General features: G+C 44.8%; 3 protein-coding genes and 2 long non-coding RNA genes across 5 annotated transcripts; 2 read left to right on the top strand and 3 right to left on the bottom strand.

The window, feature by feature from the left end:
- Positions 1-70: 70 nt before the first annotated feature.
- LOC134181546 (uncharacterized) lies at positions 71-1,332 on the top strand. Its single transcript, XR_009970169.1, has 5 exons — positions 71-155; positions 296-390; positions 474-538; positions 602-716; positions 1,250-1,332. It is a non-coding gene; the product is annotated as an uncharacterized LOC134181546 (long non-coding RNA).
- Positions 1,333-1,448: 116 nt separating this feature from the next.
- Positions 1,449-3,652, top strand: LOC134181544 (uncharacterized). The gene is made up of 3 exons (XR_009970167.1): positions 1,449-1,608; positions 1,676-1,774; positions 3,369-3,652. It is a non-coding gene; the product is annotated as an uncharacterized LOC134181544 (long non-coding RNA).
- Positions 3,653-4,671: 1,019 nt separating this feature from the next.
- LOC134180842 (uncharacterized protein K02A2.6-like) lies at positions 4,672-5,535 on the bottom strand. The gene has a single exon (XM_062648029.1). The coding sequence runs from the start codon at positions 5,533-5,535 to the stop codon at positions 4,672-4,674; it is 864 nt and encodes a 287-aa protein (XP_062504013.1).
- A 1,205-nt stretch (positions 5,536-6,740) lies between these two features.
- LOC134180841 (uncharacterized) lies at positions 6,741-7,409 on the bottom strand. Its single transcript, XM_062648028.1, has one exon. The coding sequence runs from the start codon at positions 7,407-7,409 to the stop codon at positions 6,741-6,743; it is 669 nt and encodes a 222-aa protein (XP_062504012.1).
- Positions 7,410-11,173: 3,764 nt separating this feature from the next.
- On the bottom strand, positions 11,174-20,041 carry LOC134180840 (kinesin light chain-like). Its single transcript, XM_062648027.1, has 9 exons — positions 19,951-20,041; positions 12,846-12,971; positions 12,623-12,748; positions 12,434-12,559; positions 11,981-12,112; positions 11,795-11,920; positions 11,612-11,734; positions 11,438-11,563; positions 11,174-11,357 (listed from the first exon to the last, which is right to left on the bottom strand). Exons 1-9 carry the CDS (start codon positions 20,039-20,041, stop codon positions 11,305-11,307), a joined length of 1,029 nt encoding a protein of 342 aa, XP_062504011.1. The 3' UTR covers positions 11,174-11,304.
- Positions 20,042-22,769: the final 2,728 nt, after the last annotated feature.

Raw genomic sequence — 22,769 nt, 5'->3', positions numbered from 1 at the left:
GATTATGTCTGGGTGTATTAATTAATTAATGTATGGTCTGATATGTGTAGACGTATTCAGGGTTTAGTTGCTCAATATGGAGCAAATTTGAATGTCGAACTGCAGCAACGATCGGTTGAATACTCACAGCTCTTTAGTGCATTTAATCACATGAGGTATTAATGATGGTACACGTTGTGATTTCTTGCTGTGTGTACGTGGGTGTAGTTGTGTGTGTGAGTATGTGCGTGTGCATGTGGGTATGCTTGTGGGTGTATACATTAATAACCTATTCACCATCTCATTATTGTGTTAGATCAGCCTTGTTAGAAAGGATGCCATCGGCAGATGTTAAGGCGTCAGCTAGTGTCAATGACACAAACGGAGCATGAGAGTCTCTACCTACAGAAGGTAAGATTTGTGGGTTGCATGAGTCATGATTTGATTTAATTGCTGGTACATTGTAAATGTACATTTCCTTTCGTCTTGTACAGCAAATGGAGCAACTTTACCTGGTTTACAAGCAGCACCACTACCTATTAAACCTGCATCTCAAGAAGTAACGTTTGAATCAGAACTCTGTAATGGAAGTCACTAATCAATACTGTAATGTAACATTTAGGCCAGTCTTCTAGATTTGTTGGGATATTCTGAAGCAGTAGCTGAACAGCCAGTGTCCAGTCAAGCTGGCAATGAGCTGCTGGACATCTTGGGAGGTCTGTCTGTATCAGCACCAGGTGAGGAGGACAAATAATTGTGAAACAGAATGTGTGAACTGAATGAGACTCTTGTGACATTATCGTATTGTGACATTTGTAGGTTTGGCATTTACTTCGTGCCATATGCTTGGTGTGTGTGTGTGTGTGTGTGTGTGTGTGTGTGTGTGTGTGTGTGTTTGTGTGTGTGTGTGTGTGTGTGTGTGTGTGTGTGTGTGTGTGTGTGTATGTGTGTGTGTGTGTGTGTGTGTGTGTATTTGGCTGGCTGGCTGGTATCTGTCTGTCTGCTTGTTTGTTTACATGTTTGTCTATTTATCTGTCTGTTTATCTCTGTGTGTGTCTCTGTTGGTTTATTTGTTGTATGTTTGTTTTTTATCTTTTTGTCTGTCTGTCTGCCTGTCTTTCTGTATGTATGTCTACTTGAGTAAGCTTTTCTTTTATGGTTTCTGGTTTCTTTTCTGTCTCTTTGTTTCTTTCTTGTTTATGCGTATATAATTTGTTTGTCTATATGTTTGCATGATTGGCGATAGTTTATATTTGGTTTCTATTTGTAGCTGCAGTTCAGCCTGTGCAGTCTAATGCTCCATCTTCTGGCTCAGGCTAAATGGATTTATTGGGTGGCGGAACCCCACCTTCAACTGATACAGGCATGCTTTATCGCGTATCTTTGTCTGTTTGTTTAAATTTGTTTGTCTGTATGTACAGCCTGTTTATCAGTTTGTATGTCTGAACTATGGATTTCTTAGGTTCCATACCTTCAATGACTGTGTTCAACAAGAATGGATTGACAGTTGAATTTTCGTTCTCAAAAATTGCCAACAATCCCAGCAACATGGTCGACATCTCAATGTTTGCTTGTAACTCCCAACCTGTAGCAATGACGGACTTTCTATTTCAAGTAGCAGTACCAAAGGTATTCCTTACAACAGGAAAGTGAGAATGATGCCTGTCTATCTATCTCTGTGTGTGTCTGTTCCAAGGCATTCCAGTTGAACATTCAATCACCATCTGGGAATGTAATTCCACCTTCTAATTCTGGCAGTGTGACACAAATCATTCAGGTTGTGAATCCTCAACGGGTAAGTGTGTGTGTGTGTGTGTGTGTGTGTGTGTGTGTGTGTGTGTGTGTGTGTGTGTGTTTGTGTGTGTGTGTGTGTGTGTGTGTGTGTGTGTGTGTCTGTGTGTGTGTGTGTGTGTGTGTGTGTGTGTGTGTGTGTGTGTGTGTGTTTGTGTGTGTGTGTGTGTGTGTGTGTGTGTGTGTGTGTGTCTGTGTGTCTGTGTGTGTGTGTGTGTGTGTGTGTGTGTGTCTGTGTGTGTGTGTGTGTGTGTGTGTGTGTGTGTGTGTGTGTCTGTGTGTGTGTGTGTGTGTGTGTGTGTGTGTGTCTGTGTGTCTGTGTCTGTGTCTGTGTCTGTGTCTGTGTGTTTGTTTGTGTGTGTGTGGATTGTTATAGTTTAGGTATTTGCTTTATGGTAGTCTGTTGATAATGCAAGTATGAAACTGTTTGTTTGGCTACAATGGTGGCTGTGGCATGCATGAGTACAGTAAAACTTTGCTAATCCGAACAGTCCCGTGCCAAGCCTTGTTCGGATTAGTGTAGTTGTCTGGATTACCAAAAGGCCAAAATGCATAACCTTGGATATCCAGACCATGCCTCGGACACCTATACCACTGGCGCATTTATGTTATCTCTACACATGTGTCATGTTTGTGGTAAACGACAATGCTGCAACAACTACATGTACTTCTAAATAATGTGACAGTCATGATTTAAAATAGTAAGATACTTGCATTTTCTGGAAACTAGATATAGTCGAACCTCGCCAATCCGAATCCTTGCTAATTCAAATTACCTTTGGTGCCCTCCCTTGCGTACCCAGATCCTATTGGGCTGCCTCATCCGGGTTGCGGTTATCTAGTTTTCAGAAAACGCGTATCTGATTGACGTCTTAGATGAACATTGGAGGGAATTTATTTTGGCGGCTTGCTAAAAATTGTCGCTGAAATCATATTGGTGGATTTTGTTTGGCTGTTGGACATCATTATTGGATAATTGCTCTATGTTTACCATATTACCCACCTGCTACAGGCTCATTCTCATTAATTAACCTCCCTGTCTGACAGGGTAGGCACAACAGACGGCAAACAGTGGTTACAATCTTGTGACCTCATCTGCGTGACCTCCACATTGCCATGATGCTTGATCCACATAGATATATTATGATGTCAACATATCTTGGTGAGGCCAAATTGATGGCGGATTGTTATTCATCTTATACTGTATTATAAGTCCTGACTGTTACATTATTTAGAAGTGCATGTAGTCGTTGCAGCGGTGTTATTTACTACAAACATGACATATGTGTAGAGATATGCAAATGTCCCAAGGTTCGAGGCAAAGTCTGGACCTCCAAGGGAAGGCTACGTGTTTTGGCATTTTGAAATCCAAACAACTTCAGTAATCTGAACAGGGCTTGGCAAGAGGCTGTCAGATTAGTGAGGTTCTACTGTAATCATAACGTACCCAATAAGATGTGGGTACGCAAGGCAGGACGCCAAAGGTAATTTGAATTAGCGAAGATTCCCATTAGCAAGGTTTGTTTGGTTGTCTTTATTGAGTCACAGATTATATGCTTTGTTGCTTGTCTTTTAATTAATATTCATTATTTTTATAGCAACAGTTGAGGATGAAACTGCTTATTTCATACAGTCTGAATGGATCCCCTGTGACGGAACAAGGTGAGATTGGCGACTTTCCACCAGCAGTTTCTCAGTAATATGAGAGTCAGATGACTGTTAGTTTGTACTGCTCGTCGATCATCTTGCTTGTTGTGTGACTGTTGTTGTCGTCGTGCTTCTGGTCAAGTTGTTGTAGATTATTGGGTAGATGGCACTTGTAGCTTGGCAGCTGTTGGCTATGACTTGCTTTCAAATTGTATTTTGCTACAGTGGAAATAAACGCGTCACATTTTAGTCTAGCGCACTGTAGGGGTTGCGCTGAAATCTTTTGGCCACTTGGTTCGTGCGGAATTAGAAGTCTGTCTATCGCTTTTAGTGGCTGTAATGTCGACTGTAATATCTCGTGGTTCGCTATTGAAAGATCTACTACCAGGATCAAACCCCCGGATGACCAGCACCCGGATACTACACCCCTTCCCACTACCTTTAGCTAACTACGCAACACAACAACAACTCTGTCAATTTACAATCACAAGTCTAATCGGTTCGACTCCTTCCGAATCCTTGTCGATCGTCTTGGTGCTACCGATTCCGGCGTTGACATTGGCTCAGGTGACAGTTCCCTTTCACTTACTGTAGGTGGACTTGGCATCGGTGCCCAGATTTCTGGCTCTTCTGGTGTATCTAGAGAATCCTCTAGTGTTAGGTCGAAAGGACCACCAGCAACCACAGGGTCTGGTGCCTTCTGAAAACTGTCCACTATCTCTCGTAGTCCTTCACCACAACTCAGTCCTTCCCTAACTACTGGAGGTGTTACTTCTACCTCCCTCTTCCGCAACTGATCTTGGTGTCGGCGTACTCGACGTCCATCGACTAATTGACACTCATAAGACAGTGGACCCGTGACGGCTAATATCACCCCAGGTACCCAAATTGGGCCATTTGCATAGTTCCTGATAAATACTCTGTCTTGCACCTGAAATGGACGGTATGTAACATACCGGTCATGGTAATTCTTCTGTTGTAACTGTGTTTGGACCACTTTCCTCGTCACATCCGGGAACAGCCTGTCTATGGATGGTGTCAGCCTTCGCTCCATTAATAGTTGCGCTGGTGCAACTCCAGTGGTTGTATGCGTGGCGGTACGATAGTTGAGTAAAAATTTTGCAAACTTGGTTTTTATAGACCCTGATGATTGCTTCCGCATGCCAGCTTTAAACGACTGCACTGCCCTCTGTGCAAGGCCATTAGAGGCGGGATGATAGGGTACTGTTCGAACATGCCTAATACCGCTGCCCTTTATAAATCCTTCGAACTGCTGTGATACAAAACAAGAATTGCCCGTGTAGTGAATATCCATCCATTTGGTGCGAGCATCCACAATGACAAAAAGTATGCTCCCATAAGCGGCCCTGCATAGTCGGCATGCAATCTACTCCACGGCTTTTCTGGCCATTCCCATGCACACAGCGGAGCTAATGTCGGTGCTCTCGCTTGCTGCTGGCATGTAAGACACTTCCGAATAGTTCCTTCTATTTCAGAATCAATCCTTGGCCACCAAACTATGGTTCTTGCAATCCCTTTCATTCTTGAACAGTTTGGGTGCCCATCATGCAGTTGTGAGAGCACTGCATGCCTTCCTTTCTCGGGCACTAACACACGGGCGCCGTACAGAACACAACCATCTTGCACTGACAATTCATTTGCCCTAGATTTGTACGGCTTCATTGCGACTGCAAAATCACCTAGTAAGTTAGCGGGCCATCCTTGCAGCACGTATTTCAACACTCTCGCTAGTACAGGATCTTCACGTGTCCACCGTTTGATTTCGTGTGCGGATACAGGACTTTCAAGAACTTCCAACCGATGCAAGAGACTAACAACTTCGGGTGGTGGCGACTCCTCTAAAACATCTGGCGGTCCTCTTAATGGCAGTCTGCTCAATCCATCAGCGTTACCATTTATGATTCCTGGTTTATGCCTGAAAGTGTAATGGTAGCCAGATAACTTGAGGGCCAATCTTTGAATCCTTGCTGACGCCATTTCGGACACTCCAGTTCTTTCATTAAACAGGGTCAGAAGTGGTTCATGATCTGAGACTAATGTAAAATGTCTTCCATAGATGTATTCGTAAAAACCTGTAACTTCGAACACTACCGTCATGCCTTCCTGTTCTATCTGTGTGCTATTTTTGTTCTGCAGTCGTCAACGTCCTCGAAGCGAAAGCTATGGGACGTTCACTGCCATCGTCTTCCTGGTGAGACAATACCGCCCCAATACCTACTTGTGATGAATCACACGCTAGGATGAGAGGCTTTCATGCATCGTAATGAATCAAAACTTTTTGAGAAATCAATACTCTTTTAGATTCCTTGAATACCGTTTCCTGTTCTTTTCCCCAGTGCTACTTCACTCCCTTCTTCAGTAATTTGTATAGTGGTGCCAATACACTTGAAATATTGTGGAGGAACTTGCTGTAATAGTTTAGTAACCCAAGAAAAGACTTGAGTTCTTTCACAGATGTTGGTGCGGGAGCTTCCTGGATATCTCTAACTTTGTCTTTATTCGGATGAGTGCCTTCTGCATCGACGGTAACTCCCAAATACTGCACTGAGGGAACCATGAACTGGCATTTCACTCTCTTGAGTCGCAGCCCTGCCGCGGACAACCTCTTGAGGACTTCCTCTAACCGCTGTAAATGCTGATCCTGACACTTCCCAGTCACTAGGATATCATCAATGCAAGATATACTATCACCCCCTCAATAACTTGCAACAGATTCTCCATTGTGCGTTGAAATATGGCTGGAGCCGCAGACACACCAAAAAGGAATCGATTATATTGAAATAACCCTTTGTGGGTGTTTATAGTGACAAAGAGTTTTGAATGCTCGTCCACTGCCAGCTGTTGGTACGCTTGTGACATGTCGACTTTTCTAAAAACCTCTGCTCCACCCAATCGTGCAAGAAGGTAATTTATCCGTGGCAGGGGATAACTATCAGGTTTTGCTACTTGATTGAATGTCATTTTATTATCCCCGTAAACTCTAATAGAGCCATCTGCCTTCAAATTGGGACTATTGGTGCTGCCCATTCAGAGTGCCGTACAGGCTTGAAAATTCTAGCGTCCACCAATTTGCAAAGAGCTTCTTCCACTTGTTCTCTGATTGCATGTGGTACGTTTCTTGCACGATAGAAAAAACGGGGAGTTGCCTGAGCTTCTACATGGATTTTGACTTCCACACCTTTAAGGAGCCCTAGTTCATCTCTAAATACCTCCTCATACTGCTCCAGGATACCATCCAGCTCCTCTCTATCCAGTCGCAAAACCTGGTTGGATGCTTGCCAGTTCATTTTCAGTTCACTCAGCTAGTCACGCCCAAACCAACTAGGGCCACTTCCTTTCACGAGTAGTAATGGTAGCTCTACTCCCTTTCTGGCCTGAGGGGTACTTGCCTTGACTATGATCCTCCCCAGCAAAAGAAATTTCTCTCCTGTATAGGTCTTCAGGACAATAACTGTATTACGCAATGCAGGGCGCTGCTTTTTGCACAGCTGCCTATAAACAGCTTCACTGATCAGTGACACTGATGCACCAGTGTCGATTTCTATGTCAAGCTTTTCTCCTTCTATCATCACTGGAGTGAACCAGGGCCTCTGGTTTGACTCCAAAGAATTTACTATCTCCTCTTTACTCACTTTTTGAGTCATATAGTGATGATACTGTTGTGACTGTTCACCATCCTCAGGTAATTCCCATTCCTGTTCTACTACAGCTGCTCGGTGTTCTTGCTTGCCACTCTTCCCTTTGGCCTTGCATGCTCTAAGTATGTGCCCCATCTTTTTACACCCGTGACAAATTGCTGACTTAAAACGACAGGTTGATGGAACATGGCCCTTGTAGCCACATCGATAGCAGCTTGACAGAGTGGGTTTCTGGCTGTTTACATTTTGGACAACCACTGGTAGTGTCTCAGGCTTGACATCCACACTTGCGCTAGCACTCAACTGCTCAGCATTCTTAGCTGCCCACTCCATCGCTTGAGCCACCTCGCACGCTTTCTGGAATTTCAGATCTCTCTCTAACAGCAACCGTCTCTGAATCCTCTCATCTTGAACTCCCACTACCAGTCTATCTCGCAGCAAATCACTCCACGAATCCCCAAACTCACAATATTCGGCCGCCTACGTAATTCGGCTACGTAATTCGTCACTGACTCACCTGGCTGGCGGCTTCTGCTGTTGAATTTGAAACGTTGCATCGTAGTAGAAGGTTTTGGGTGGAAATGGAAATCCAACGTGGCACAGATGTCTGCAAACGGCTTTTCTCCTGGCTTGTCCGGATGTAACAAGCTTCTCAACAGTGTATACGTACGAGCTCCCACGTTACTCAAAAAATGGCGCGCTTTCTGGCGGCATCTTCTATCTCGTTAGCCACGAAGAACTGCTGCATCCGTTCGGCGTCCTGCCGCCAGTTGTCTTTGGCTTCATCGAATTCTGCCAATCGCCCAAGCGTCGCCATCCTCGTCGCCAGTGTAATATCTCGTGGTTCGCTATTGAAAGATCTACCAGGATCAAACCCCCGGATGGCCAGCACCTGGATACTACATCGACGATTTGGAATATGCAGAAAGGAGATGTAGACTGTCACGATGAGACTTTAGAATGTGACGTGGTAGTAAACTGGCAGCCTTTAGCCTAGTTCACAATACGACGGTGACGATGACGCAGGACGTTGACGCTGGACGTTGACGCTGACGCTAGCGATGACGTTGTACCATTTACAATATTTTTCTGTGAGCGTCATGAGACGTTTGCCAGCACGTGTCTGGTAACTCGAGCGTTGAGAGCATGCTAACGCACGTTATTGTGATACCACGTGTGTATCATAGATGGACGAAGAACTTGTAATTTTTCTACTTCTCATTCGCCGCCGTAGGCGTAGAGCTAGAGAATCTCAACAGCGGCAAATGTGGGTCAGACCAATCTTTGAACGAAGGCGGCAGGTCTTTGTATTCTTTTAAATGCACGTGCCGAAGACAAGGATAACCCCGCACGCTGTCGATTAGACCCTCCATGCCAAATCCGGGATTTAATAGGACGGATCTTTGATTTGTATAAAGTAGTTACGTGTTTTCCGGTTACGTTGGTACACTTGCAGAATACACGCCAGAGTTGAAATCGAGTCAACTCCAGCGTCAAGAACGCTGGACGAACGCTGCGACGATCATCGTCGACGTTGACATGTTCACGATATGACGGTCACGGTAGCATCATCGTCAGCGTCAACGTCAGCGTTGTATTGTGAACATGGCTTTTGCCTCCGTAAGAGCAGATATATATATAGCCAAATATATATTTCAATACAACCAATCTACGATAGAGGGAAATCCCATAAACTAACATTAATGTCATTATTGTCTAACAACAATCTACTTAGAATCATGCATGCATTATACGACCACAACGTAACTGACAATTGCTGCAACAAATTATTTAAAGACTGACTAAAGGAATAGAATTAACAGAAACAGTCTTAGATGCTATAGTCTTTAATGTATTCAAGCTGACATCCGACCATGTCCCAAATGATTTAACTGCAAGTGGAAAAAAGAGAGTACCCAATGAAAACACTTGGGTGTCGTACTTCATACGCTTTGAAATTTCTCCTTCATACACACACAAACACACACACACACACACACACACACACACACACACACACACACATATGTGTATATATGTATTATCGTGATTGAGCATTTCTCTCGACTGACATTTACGTGTGAACTAGTAGTAGTTTTCACCGAGTTAGGCAGTGTTACATCGCGAAAGTACTTCATGTAGCCTTCCTATATGCCTCTCCTCATTTCGACTTCAGACGGGAAAAGGGTCTGGTTTCACTCGGTTCCACCAGTGACCTCCGCGTCGACAGTGATGTATGTCGACCACTAATGATATCTTTAGTCTCCCGGAATCCTCCAGGTAGTAATTGAGTGCGGCAAACGACACCTTCAAAGGCAATTTGCCAGACCTTTCCAGTCGTCCGGAAGTCGAAAAGGGAGGGGATGGCGCAAACCTTCTAGCTAAATGAATAGAAATGCACTACAGTGCTAAACCCTCGGCTGGATGTATGGTGTACATGCACACCACATGCTAGAACATGCGTACAGTATGTATAAAAGGCAGGTGAGGATCAGAAGGCACAAACGCCCATGAATTGACACCATTGACATCCCTTCACGTGGTGGTTACGCCTACCGTAGAGTACATCTATCACCGTCTAACCGCTAAATAGCTAAATAACCACTGGTTGTCGTAATGAGATGAACCTAGAGCCGCCACAGCCAAAACAAAACATTAATATGGGAAAACATGCAGGTGCAAGTGTAGATTAGGCGTCTGTGTTTGCTCTGACTTTGGATACCGTAAAAAATTGAATAGAGACGCACTAGCGTACTTAGAGGTCAGTCGCTTTGTCCAACAAACATGCAGACGCGCTGTCATGGACAATGCACGTTCCCCTTCGCAAATTCCCGTAGAGCGCCAAATTTCTGTTGAAGACGACACTAGTGATGGTTGCAACAACATCGCGGCGGCTCAGCCACACCGAAATTCAAGCTGTCAGACTGCAGAACCACTATGCAGAAACACTGTAGAACAAGCAAAATGTTATACAATTAACCGCATTTGGCACGTACCGCATGGCACCTATTCAGCACCTTCGCTCTCTAGACGCACATTATTTGTCTAACAAATAATAATAATATAGACGCACATTATCTAGACGCCTGGTTGTTGGAAAACATGCACGTGCAAATGTAGACTGTAGCCATTGTTTCTAAACCCGTTAAGCAAAGGAATGAACACCATGTACAGGACGGACGCCCGATGACCGAATTCTTGTTAGCAGCTACCAAACAAAGAGAGGTGGAGCCTTATGATGACATCACGTTCGTCTGTTGGTCGGTAAAGACACCACATTTGGTCCATTGGTCGGAATAGATTCATTTGTATCTGCGCTAATCGAGTAAAAATACGGTCGTACGATTTCACGTCGGACGACTGTACTATACCCTTAGCCCGGATATTCGGGCCTCGGGTATTTACCACAGTTTTATTAGAAGTATACATATACTCTGTACGCCTAACGTGACATGCAACGCTATAAGCCAAATAAAATTATTGGACTCTCATCTCCGTCCGAACCGACTTTAGTGCCCTCGTTTGGTGTTTCGTGTCCCAAGTCCAGCAAGATTTGGAATTCAAGGCTATCACGTGGTGCTTACGTGTAGTGTGGTAAAGTACTGTACTCAGGAGAGGCGTAGCCACTCGCAAGTTGGGGGGAATGGGCGAGGCATGAAAGGACTACAAGAGTACTAGTTGCATAAAAGATTGAGTTTGTGCTCAAAGTTGGAACGCCCAAGCCTGCTCATTCCCCCTCCCTAGATCGCCTGGTACACGTACTTGCAATGCTGTTGAGCAGTAATGATGATGGTCTCAGTCTGTCGTCGATTTCTGGTAGAATTGTTTCGAGACTCTGGATAAACAGTCAGCTGCTTCGCAAAGTAGGATATGGTCAACAGCAACGGTAATATCTACACGTTTCCAAAAGAGTATTGAGCAATTGACGGCAAACTAGTGTGCGTTAGCCACGAGCCACCCATTATGAGTGAACACCGGACTAGACTTCTGGGTCTGAACTACCAGTGTAACATCATACTGAACCTACATATCATCTTGTCACGAAAACGAAAGAGTGCAACAGTGTACAAACTGTTGGCTAAGATATTGTCAAGGTGCAAGCTCCATGCAATCCTATCCATACCTAGAGAGTTTGTGCGATATGCAAACCAATCCCATCGATTTTAATAAGAACATGCACAAGTAAACCGTAACACATAATTATAATCAGAAAAGTAAGAATATCATGTCAGTCACTTGCATTTTCATTCAGCCGTTCAATTTGTTCTTTGAGACGCTCGGCTAGAAACAAAATAGAAAGAAAGAGTGATCGTTTAATAGATTTATTAGTTAAAGAATGAATGTATGACATGTTTTCTCACCTTCCCCTATTTTGCTGTGACCAACTGGAAAAATCGTCTTTCGTATCTCAAGACATTTCTCTACATGTAGACTGGATTGGGACGCTTCTTTCATAGCAAGAAGCGACGTAGCAAGGTAAAAATGACCTGAACACATACAATCAGAAAACGAACGACGAAAAGAGATCAACGCACAATCTGCGGTGTGACGACTAGTAGGTAGTGTGTCTTGCAAAAATGATAAGGAAGATTGCAAATGGGTTATAGACGCTTCAAGTCTTGAGGCCTTCATTTCATACGAACCTAACCTCATCGTATCTACACACATTCACATTACAACCAGCTGATGTGACGAGGATTGATAATCAATTAACTTACGAATTGCGATTTCAAGAAGATTTGGAGAATGACTTTCTTGGTCTATTTTTAGTGCTTCCAAACACAACTTTATAGCTTTTTCATAACATCCTTTCTCGTCATGGTCGCGAGACAAGTAATATAAATCTAATTATTAATTCGATTTGCAGCAATCCAACTTCACGTTAGAGAGAAATGTAAACTAACTTGTAGCAACGTCTTCGGCTCGTCGAGGTGATTGATGTTGTTGTTGCAGCAATTGTCTTGCTTTCTCATGCCACGATATGGCTTCATCGTAGTTTCCTCGTGATCGACAACAATTGCCCAAACCGTTCATATCTGTAACATGGTAAGTTGCAATGAACATTAGTTGACAGGAAGTACCATCACTCAAGAGCAGACCATCCTTGAACACAAATGCAAGCGAGACAATATTTTCATTCCATGAATGCATCATGCTCAAAGTCTTGCAAACGTTGTGGTTACAGGCTCATAACTTAAATTTAGACATGGATACTTAAGCAGAGATTAACATTAGTTACTGGTGAGCTTGAGGTACCTTGTACCTTGCATGAAAATGATCACGTGATGCAGATTGGGTGAGTGAGCGCGGTCTACAGATCATTACGTTAAAAAGAAAGTCTAGACTACTGTACTCACACACGGCCAAGTGAAAATGTGACGACGGTAATGATATGCTTGCAATATCCAACGCTTCTCTTGCCAATTTCCAAGCTTCATTTTTTCTGTCAAGTAAATCGAACGTGCTGGAAAGGTGAAATATAGCTAGGTAAACATGATAATATTAATAAATATGTATTTATATCTTTTATGACTCACGATTCTTACCAATTGCCAAGAAGGGATGAGAAGATGAGTAGCATGATCGGCTGATTGTGACTGCCTCCTCCAATAAACTCAAACTTTTCTCAAGTTTCCCGCTCACTCCGTAGCAGTAACCAAGATTGATGAGAGCTAAAATAGAAAAGATTGACTTATAATTTCCATCTCTCAAATATCCCAACATGTACAATTAGGAAAGCGAAAATCGCTGCATCTTTCCATTACGTACTCGTAGACATGTCCACTAGATTCCCGTCATCGCATCGCCTATCCAGCTCGAGCGACTCTACGTATGTCTTTATCGCCTCGTTGTATTTCCCCTCTTCTCGATATGTGAGAGCAAGGTTATTTAGCACTACAAAACAATCATAATATTCAATTTTGTGTAAATTAATATAATCTAGATTCTTTCATTTTCAACCATACTATTGACTAATCATCTTGTTTGCCTTCTCTTTCACCGCGTTCATAGTTCAATCTCTTTCGATCACTGATCTACTATATTCTATATCAACCTTTCCTTAATGTTCCCATCGTGTGCAAATATTTTAATTTGCGACATTTTGTGACAAAAATCTGTTAATACTCTTTAAACTCAATTCTTGCTTTAATAATAGAAGAACTCCAAAGGAAATACAAACATATTTCAAATTGTAGGCTTCATCGTGAAACTTCGTGCTGCGCTACTTTCAGGCAAACTGTCGCTTTGGCAGCCGCGAAAACGTGTGTTAGGTACGGATCATGTGCCAGGCTCATACATCAGTAGCTCTAAGCTCCGCCTACACCAAATCAATTGCCTGCCTAGCTCAGTTATCTTGCAGGCAAACTACACGAAAACTACACGGGAATGGTAACTATGGATGAATCTTGTGTTTTAAGACCCTGGAAAAGCTCTTTGTAACGACAGTAGGATGCTAGAAGCCGTTTTCTCCCAGCAGACTTGACCCTCTCCTCTCACAGATGTTGAAGCTAGAGCAATGAAACTCAATGGCAATTAGCGTCAGCCTTCGCTCCATTGATTTATGAGGAGAAACACGCATAAGATTCAAGTATGTCAAAGAGGCGTAGACTTTCTCTTCGAGAAACCTGCGTAGGTGGACACGCCCCTTCTTGTTGTTCTCTAGTCGTACGTCCACGTCAATTTTGGTAGCAGTTCGGTGTACTCAGCTTTGGCGATCAGCACGGCTTCTAGATGCCGCGATAGAGGATTGGATATCCGGGAATGACGAAGGGGCGGTATATTGCCATGGTCACGAGTCTACACACTGTGCAGGGTGGAAACAACTTACGTACAACAGTACCATCTACACCGTCTATATCAATGCGGTTTAACGCAGTTAGACAGAGTTAATTTTACCCCGAAACGTAGCTCGAGCATCGAAAAAAAGTGTATATGCGTAGTCCTGTCGCCGCAGCCGTGTCATTGCGCTCATAGCCTCATTGGCAGCCAACGCAATTTTGCTTTCCAACCAGGGCTCTGGCACCTTATCGTTGATCTCTCCTCACCTCGTCTGGCCAACGCCAACGAAGGCATCGCTACGGACCTATGCTCTCTGTCCTATGTTCGTGTCGATGAGGCAGCGCGGCTTCTTTTGCAGCTGGGTCCTGGAGCGGTGATGACTAAGCTTGACATAGAGAGTGCCTACCGCCAAATCCCAGTACACCCAGATGATCTCAACGTGTTGGGCGTGCGCTGAAAGGGCCTGGTCTACCTTGATCGTGCTCTCCCCTTCGGTCTTCACTCGGCGCTCAAGATATTCTCGGCCGTGGCAGACGCTCTTCTCTGGATCATGTATCGCAGAGAGATCACATCCGGTATTCACTACCTGGACGATTTCCATTTTTTCGGAGAGACGAACTCAAGTGAGTGCTCAGAGAACTTTGCTCTTCGCACGTGCAACTGCCTCAGGGTTCCAGTTGCCGCAAAAAAAGCTGAAGGGGCCGGCATCGTGCCTTGAGTTCCTGGGGTTGCAGCTAAAGTCGGATGCAGGTACGATATGTCTGCCATAAGAAAAGTTACAACAACTCTGTGGAATGGTTAGCGACTGGCTTGGTCGTCGCTCTTGTACCAAGAGAGAGCTGCTGTCGTTGGTTGGAACCCTACAGCTCGCTGCGTCGGTAGCCAAGGCCGGCAGATGTTTCATTCGCCGCCTTATCGACTTATCTTGCCGCGTCGAGCGCCAACACTACTGGGTTCGACTAACTGCGGACGAGCGAGTAGATCTACTGTGATGGGATACCTTCCTTGTCCGGTGGAATGGCACGTGCTCTTTACGTACTCTTGTCTCGCATTCCCCAACGTTACAAATGAGTTCGAACGCCTCTGGTCTATGGGGTTGTGGGGCTGTCTGGCGCGAGCACTGGCTGCAATGGGAATGGTCTATAGCGTGGCGTGATTGCACTATCGCAGCAAAGGAGTGCGTGCCGGTTCTTTCCGCTAGCGTCGCTTAGGGTCGTCAATGGCACGGCGAGTGCATTCAGTTTCAGTGCGACAATACCACTGTTGTGTCCGCCTTGCGTAACTACTCCTGTCACGACAAGCTGGTGATGCACCTGCAGAGGATTCTTACGTTTGTGGCAGCCCATTTTTTATTCACTTGGCAGGCCATACATATTCCGGGAAAATGTAATCACGTCGCGGATGCCCTGTCTCGTAACAACCTACTAACAGCCCGCTCTTTTCACCAACAGTTACGTTCAGCACCGGATCAAGTCTCGGGACAATTCCTAGCGCTCTTGCAACAGTCGTACAACAACTGGAGTTCACACAGCTGGAAGTTAAGGCTAGTCGACTCTTTTCGTTCGGCTTAGCTCCGGAGACTCTGAGGTCGTACGCTACCGGGCAATCTCGGTACCGCCGATTCTGCCAAAGACTCTCAATTATTCCACTGCTTACATCTAAGCGTACTCTGTGTCTTTTCGTCATGGCTTTCAAAGAACAGCAGCTTACGCACAAGACCATCAAATGCTACTTACCTGCCGTACGTCACTTGCGTGTTCAATATGGCCACGAAGATCCGTTTGGGTCTGCTCTTCCCCAACTAACATATGTCCTGCGCGAAGTACACCACACCTCGGGTGAGCGCCACACCCGTCAACGCCTTCCCATCACACCGATGGAGCTGCGCGCGATCAAGGCCGTCTGGTCTTAGCAGCCTCTTAGCCACGATACCGTTTTGCTCTGGGCAGCCTGCTGCACGGGTTTCTTCGGTTTTCTGATGGCGGGCGAATTCACCGTGTCATCATTGTTGGCCTTCACCCTGCATCTCACCTCACACCTCAGGATATTACAACCGATTCTCACGAGAACCCAACACTTGTGCGTCTGCACCTCAAGCAGTCAAAGACAGACCTCTTCCGCCGCGGTGACGATGTCTATCTTGGACGGAGCGCCAATGATATCTGCCGGTATCATCGCTCTTGGCATACATGGCTGTCAGGGGCACTCGTTCGGGACCGCTGTTTATCTTTAGCGACGGCTGTCCTCTATACCACGTCAGACTGGTGCAAGAGGCGCAGCGGGCGTTGTCGTCAGCAGAGATAGATTGCTCATGGTTTACTGACCACAGCTTCCGAATCGCTGCCACTACCATATATGTATACTGCAAGGCCCGTGGCATAGACGACTCTACCATCAACGAGTTGGGTCGGTGAAAGGGAAGGTGTTCGAGGCATACATAAAGTTGCCTGCTAGGCATCTTGCACGCTGGTCAACACAATTAGCCTCCTGGTGTGTGTCATTACCGCTGTACACTTATAATACATATAATGTAGAGAACACAAGCATCATGGCGTAATGATGTAGGATCTTTGTGAAGACACCATCCGGACGCTCGCTGGACACCAATTTTTTAAGGGCATGCTTCCCGAGGACTCCCTCGTCTTTGCAAGCTGCGGTCTGTCCCGTCGGACAGTCACGCAACCGTTCGTGATCGGCAGACTTAGAGTACAGTCTCAAGTCTGGTTACCGTACCTGGACCGAAGGTTTGCTCAAAGAACAAACCTCGTTTGGACCGGCATCCGGCCTAAAAATACCTGTGCCCTGAAAAACAGAACCAAAAGCAAGTGGCGCATGCGCAGAGGCCCGGGGTCTCGACCCTCGCGCCACGGCCACTCTTTCTGACCTGGCAGGTGTGCTGTCGTGCAGGAACATCTCAACGAGTAAAGGTAAAGTTTCAATTGCGCTCGACTAAAATTGAACTAAAACACAAGATCCCTCCAGAGTTACCATAACTGGGGCGCGTTTCTTTCACTTACTCCAGCTAATCCACATTAGATGGATTACATGGATGACCTTTGCGTGCATTTCTTTCTTCTTCTCGGAGATGCTGCATTAGCTAATCCAGCTCATACAGCCGATACGCGGATTAGACGGACTAGATAAGATTTGCGCACGCTCAGTTGTTGATAGCACTCGAAAATAAACGGTCGATTTAGCAGAGAAGCCATTCTCAACCTAAGCAGTAAGGAATTAGTCAGAACGCTGACAGTTCGAGACTCGTTTCCACACGGCATATCCATCTTGGCGAGCCAAACTCAGTGCGCATGTTCATCACATCCAAGACGCTTCTTTGCTTCGCTCCGTCTCTCATTCGTCTACCTAATCCGACTATTCTGGATTAGTAATCCATCTAATATGGATTAGCTGGATTAGGTAAAAGAAACGCGCACCTAGCTATAGCCCAATTATTTCTTGGCGTCGTCATAATAATTGCGAACTGTACATACGTGTGAGGACGAAAGCTGTATATAGTATGTGCACCAGCCTTTCTTCCATTCTTGATCTGCCACTGATTCTACCGTATCAGTCAATTAAAAACCAAAACGTAAGCGTGTCTCGTAGAATCGTGAAGTCTAGGCACCAATTTCTAGAGGTCACGATACGCCTCTAGGTATGACATCATTCCTCTCACGAAAACCATGCGCTGCCATTTTAATATAAAGATAAAAATGTTGACGATTGCGTAAAAATTCTCAGTTGCTTGAGAAAGTAGAGAAGAACGTGCCCATATCTTTGCCGCATGTACGTCAACATCCGTCGAACGTCGTTTCAAATGAAGGCTATGAAGTAATATTCATTGTGAGTAACTTGTAGCTGTAGTAGAGTTGAGTTAAAATTGATTAATACTTTTCCATCGTCTATAGACAGTAAATTGATCTCGTAGAGATCCGTAACTAACTCTATATAGAGATTTACTATTATATTGGTACATGCAGTTTTCCCCTCATTCCTAACCTCTAACTTTTAAATCGCTATACTGTAGCTGTATACGATAAGACTCGGACAAACTTCTTGTTTTCTCCAATGCTATAGATTCCACATTTCTTTGTCTATCGCTTTTACAATGTACGTTGTTGGATGTCCATATAGACTTCCAGGTAGCCTTCTTTGAAATACACTTATACATTTCTAGTAATAAGTAAAACATCCTTGGGAGGCCCTTCAAATAGAAGCTACAAAGCAGTAATCATTGCAATTAGCTTCTATCTAAAATAGAGTTGAAATCAATTTAACTTCAAATTTTCTCTTTTCTGTATAGACAATAGATTCATCTTAAACGTTGGAGCATGCAGATTGACCTCTTCATTAATCGATTAGCAAAAGTTTTGAATTTTTGAAACTAGAAGAAGCTAAAACTGATATATTTTAGTTTGCAACATGCCTGCAACTATTCTAAATGAAGAAGCATTAGAAGTGCAAACCCTCGGCCGGTATGCACTTCGGAGGTAATTCGTCGCGCTGACAGAATGTTCTAAACAACACCAACCGCCACGCACAGCGAAAGTCCTAGAGCACATACGAAATCCAACTTTGGGCTAGATAGGTGTACAAAAGACGCAGCACTGATTTGCAGTGAATAAAACACGATTTCATGCATTTACAATGTTTTGGGCTTACAGAAAATGACACTATTGATGGAACAAGCATAATGTTACAGCCTTTGCTCTCTAGACTTCTGGTTCTTTGTGCAACTTCACTAGGCGTCTGATTGTTTGTGCCGCTTTTGAGGTCGTAAGGAACCACTATGGGCGGTTTTAGGCGTGGGATAGGTAACACCAGAGCCAAAACCAATTAGATGTGGGAAAACATGAACGTTACAAATGTGTACCTAGATAGACTCGTACCCAGACCTCCTCCTCGACCGCGCTCCACTTGTTTTGTCATGTGCTTTTAGTTACCTTGGCTAGTGGAACAAAAAGCACATGCTAAAACACGTGGAACGCACGCGAGGAGGAAGACTGGGTACGAGTCTATCTAGATTAGGCGTTGTTTCTAAAGCTCTCCACCGATTTTCTAGCTCACAACAAACTAGACGTCTGTTTGTTTGTATAGTTTCTCTAGACGTCTGGTAGTTGTCGTAATGACGAAAACATGAACGATACTACAAATGCAGCTGTTTCGAAGTGCTGGAACAAGCCAAATGTTACAAGTCGGAGAGCCTCGACGCCCGGCAGGCTGGCCATCTTCACCTTACGTCATGAAGTAATGCGCGTGATCATTGTTCTGTTTGTTGGTGGGAAGCATATGTTACAAGTGGAGAGCAAACAAGCAGCTCACCACCGAATTTCCAGATCACAACAATGTAGACGTCTCCTTCTTTGTGCAGCTTCTCTAGGCGTCTCATCGTTTGTGCCGCTTCTCTAGCTAGACGTCTTATTGATGCCTACCAAACAAAGAGAAGAAAGAGGAGCCTCATGATGACATCACGGTCGTCTATTGGTCGGTAATGACACCACTTCTCCTTTATAGGTCGGAATAACTTCATTCGCATCTGCGCTAATCGAGCATCAATACGGTCGCGCGGTCGGTCGGTCGGTCATCGAACAATTACTAAACCCTTAGCCCGGAAATCCGGGCTTCGGGTAAAAATGGCGCCTGTATACAATTGTGTCCCTAATCCCCGAAGCATGGCTGAGACCTTGTACCAACGAGGAACTAACCGATGAACCACATTTAGTGTTAACACTTGTGGAACCATTAATACGCACTCATGCATTGACTATGGATGTATGTACCATTTCATTTTATCAATATCAAAACGCATGCCCACATCAATTTCCATTCTCATTTTGGTTAACCTCAAAGTAAGACGGACGAATACGAGTATCAAGAAATTCTATTGGTATGGCCTCGATGTAACTGTAGAGTAGAGTTGTACATGTACATTGATGTACAAATTAGTTTATGGAAGATAACAATGTAACACTAAATTGAGGTGCAGATGTAAATCCTACCAACAATATTTTACTTTATTATGCATGCAACAAATTGTTATTTGTTTTGCGTTAAATTAGCAAGAAATCAAATTCTAGCAGACGAACAGAACACATACCAGTTGAAATGCTTGTATCATCTCCTCCCCGTTCTCTCCTCCAATTAAGCTCTTTAGTATACAGTCGCTCTGCAACTTCAAAGTTTTTCATTTGCCTGTAGCAATCTGCTAAACGTTGCAGAGCTGTAACAAGAATGTGGCAAATAGACATAGAAGTAGCACAACACTAGGTTAAATAAAACAGATAAATAACACAACTGGATTAGCATCTGTCGACCATTCTTACAGATGACTTATACTAGTTAATATCAATTTAATCACATTTATCAATTATGGCAATTTGTAGTGTGATCTACTTAATTAATGTCACTTAACCGCGTCCACACTAGACGACAAAGGATTGCGATCTTATCGGGAATGCGAGAGTGTCAACACTGCACTTTGCAAACGATACTTTCACATTGTCACAGACTTTTGCGAAGGCAGACAGAGCACCTTACGAAAGATGGCGCGTAGACTGCACCAACGACTGACCGTGCCGTCTAATTCTATCTAAATATACTGATTATTAGAATATAGCAACGTAACTCAAACTTGCTACCGCTCCCCAGTCAAATCTACGCAGTCAAACCCAACACCGGTCTACTGACCAATCGCAAGTACATATTATGTCACATGATTTTACGTCACACACCACTAATCGGCATCACGTGACTAATAACCGATGTGTAGGTGTGGTTTCCTTGTTTGTGCAAAGCGTTGATAGTACTTGATACAGCGACGAAAGGTAAGCGAGAACAAAGATGAGTGAGGAGGGTTATGCTTCGACTACACTCGTACCGTACGTAAAGGTAACGCCCACTATTTCTAATTTAATTCAAGCGATCGCGATCCGATGTAAATCGAATCCACCTCTCGATGTGGATCGGATGATCTATCGCGATCAGATCACGATCAAATCGCGATCCAGTTGCCATTGTGGACATGGCTCAATTAACACAAATAAAAAACTATCCATAGTGTACAACATGTAACGTTGGCACTTTCCTAACTGCGTCGTTTCTTACGTTGATCTTGCAACGATTATGTTTCGTGTAGTTGGAAATAGTAAATAATGTGAAACCTCACGTGTGCGAGTACAAAACAACAATTCGTCTTATTTAAACGTATTGGAAAAAACTATAATGTTATGACTGTTGTTGACATGGGAAAAGAAATGGAGATTGTAAACTATAGTATATATATACTGTACGCTTTAATCGTTGTCATGACGTAAAGTTATACTCTGTTTACACGAGCGCTTGTAAGCGGGCCAGCCCGTGCTGGCTCGGTTACTACGGTGCGTGTAAATACGGGGCGATCCGTGCCGAACCTTGCCGAGTCGTGCCAGCACAGCTTGTACTCCGTTTACACGAGCACTTGTATGCAGGCCAGCCCGTGCTGACTTGGGTCAGCTTGGTTTGTAATCGTCGTGTAATTACGTTAACGCCGGCCGAGCCATGCCAGCTCGGTTCGGTATTTCTAGCCGGGCCAGCGCACACCAGCCCGAGCTGGCTCGGGTCAAATACATCGTGTAAACTCATTAGTGTGCTGGAAAACGGGCCGCGCATGCTCATTTAGTAGTCTCGCGTAGCCAGACTCCTTTTCGAGACGTCATATTTCTGCGCGAAAATGATACAAATAGCCTTGAATTTCCAGACCAGAGAGCGCGCGAAGAGCGCGAACTCTAGTCTGGACCAAGTCGATACTAAAATGATTTCGGAAGTATTTATCAATAGCGATGCTAAATGGTAGTTGATTCCTTACCTTCGTCGAATCTTTATAGTCTTGTATATCACCAGGTAACTTCGCCGTCAGATACCTTCACCGGACGAACTTCGCCAGACTTGCCGGAGGGAAAGTCTGGCCCCGGCGCGAAGATCGGAGCCCAGGTATGCGCATGCGTGAACCGTACCGTGCTGTAGGAGACGGTCATCAGACCGGGACTCCGACCCATCCGGAGATTTTCTTAAAATCACCAGCCCAAGCACGGTACAGTGTACCAACTATCATCTCCTACCTGACGATGTGTGGCATTTCCAAGCACCGTACGTAAGAGGCTGATGCGGGCGAAACAGCTGCCGTATAAGTTGCGTTTATTGTAAAGTTGTGTTAACCATTTACAAGGTTTGTAGTGCACACGCCGACCGTTAATTACACGAGTGACTGCGAAATTCCTGTTAGACTGCTGCCAGGGATTCTTATGTACGACTCAAACGCTTCCACCTTCCAAGGGCTTTGATTGTAGAATCGTCCAACCTTCTTGCCTTCGCTGTCGTCGCTGCGCCAATGCGGAAGCTCTCGCCTGTAAAGCCTGTGCAGTCACGTCCGGCTTCTGTGAGCGCACGTTGAACTTCTCGGACCAGCCTTTTGCGCGAGAGTGACGTGCCATCGTCGTAGAGAAATAAGGGGCTTTGCGCGTTGCCTCGGAGCGCCATGTAGCTCAGCAGAGCAGCCACTGGGCAAATTTCTTGTTTCGATCGACCCAAAAAGATGTTTACACCTTGACGGAACGGGTCTGTTTTCGATTGCTTTAGGTGAATGCGCACCACAGACGGAGTGACATGTGAGTCGATGCTAGCGTCTTGTGGAGCCAGGTGAACAGAGGCGTCGAATGCTGCTACGGAGCTCACGGTAAACTCTCCCGCTCGCATAAACCAAAGAAACCCGTGCAGACTGCAGCCCATAGCATTGCAATTGCTACAATGACCGCAACACGCCTGCAGTACCAAGTATATAGTACATCGCGCGGATAACTCCGCCCTTAGCTACAACGCGCGCAACGGCACCGCTAGCGCGCACGACTCCGGTGTGGAATCAACTCTGTCTAACGTTGTTCA

The sequence above is a fragment of the Corticium candelabrum genome, chromosome 6 (assembly GCF_963422355.1).
Source record: "Corticium candelabrum chromosome 6, ooCorCand1.1, whole genome shotgun sequence".
In the NCBI taxonomy this organism is placed as follows: domain Eukaryota; kingdom Metazoa; phylum Porifera; class Homoscleromorpha; order Homosclerophorida; family Plakinidae; genus Corticium; species Corticium candelabrum.
Note: the sequence above shows the minus strand (reverse complement) of the source record. Positions and strands in the feature narration are given on the sequence as shown.

Excerpts from the sequence above, each read along its gene's own strand:
- LOC134180841 (XM_062648028.1), bottom strand. The coding sequence starts at position 7,409 with ATGGAGTGGGCAGCTAAGAATGCTGAGCAGTTGAGTGCTAGCGCAAGT.
- LOC134180840 (XM_062648027.1), bottom strand. The coding sequence starts at position 20,041 with ATGAAAAACTTTGAAGTTGCAGAGCGACTGTATACTAAAGAGCTTAAT. Across the intron at positions 11,921-11,980 it reads AGCCGAAGACGTTGCTACAA|ATTTATATTACTTGTCTCGC; the intron begins GTTAGTTTACAT and ends ATTAATAATTAG. Across the intron at positions 11,358-11,437 it reads TCACAGCAAAATAGGGGAAG|CCGAGCGTCTCAAAGAACAA; the intron begins GTGAGAAAACAT and ends TTTTGTTTCTAG.
- LOC134180842 (XM_062648029.1), bottom strand. The coding sequence starts at position 5,535 with ATGACGGTAGTGTTCGAAGTTACAGGTTTTTACGAATACATCTATGGA.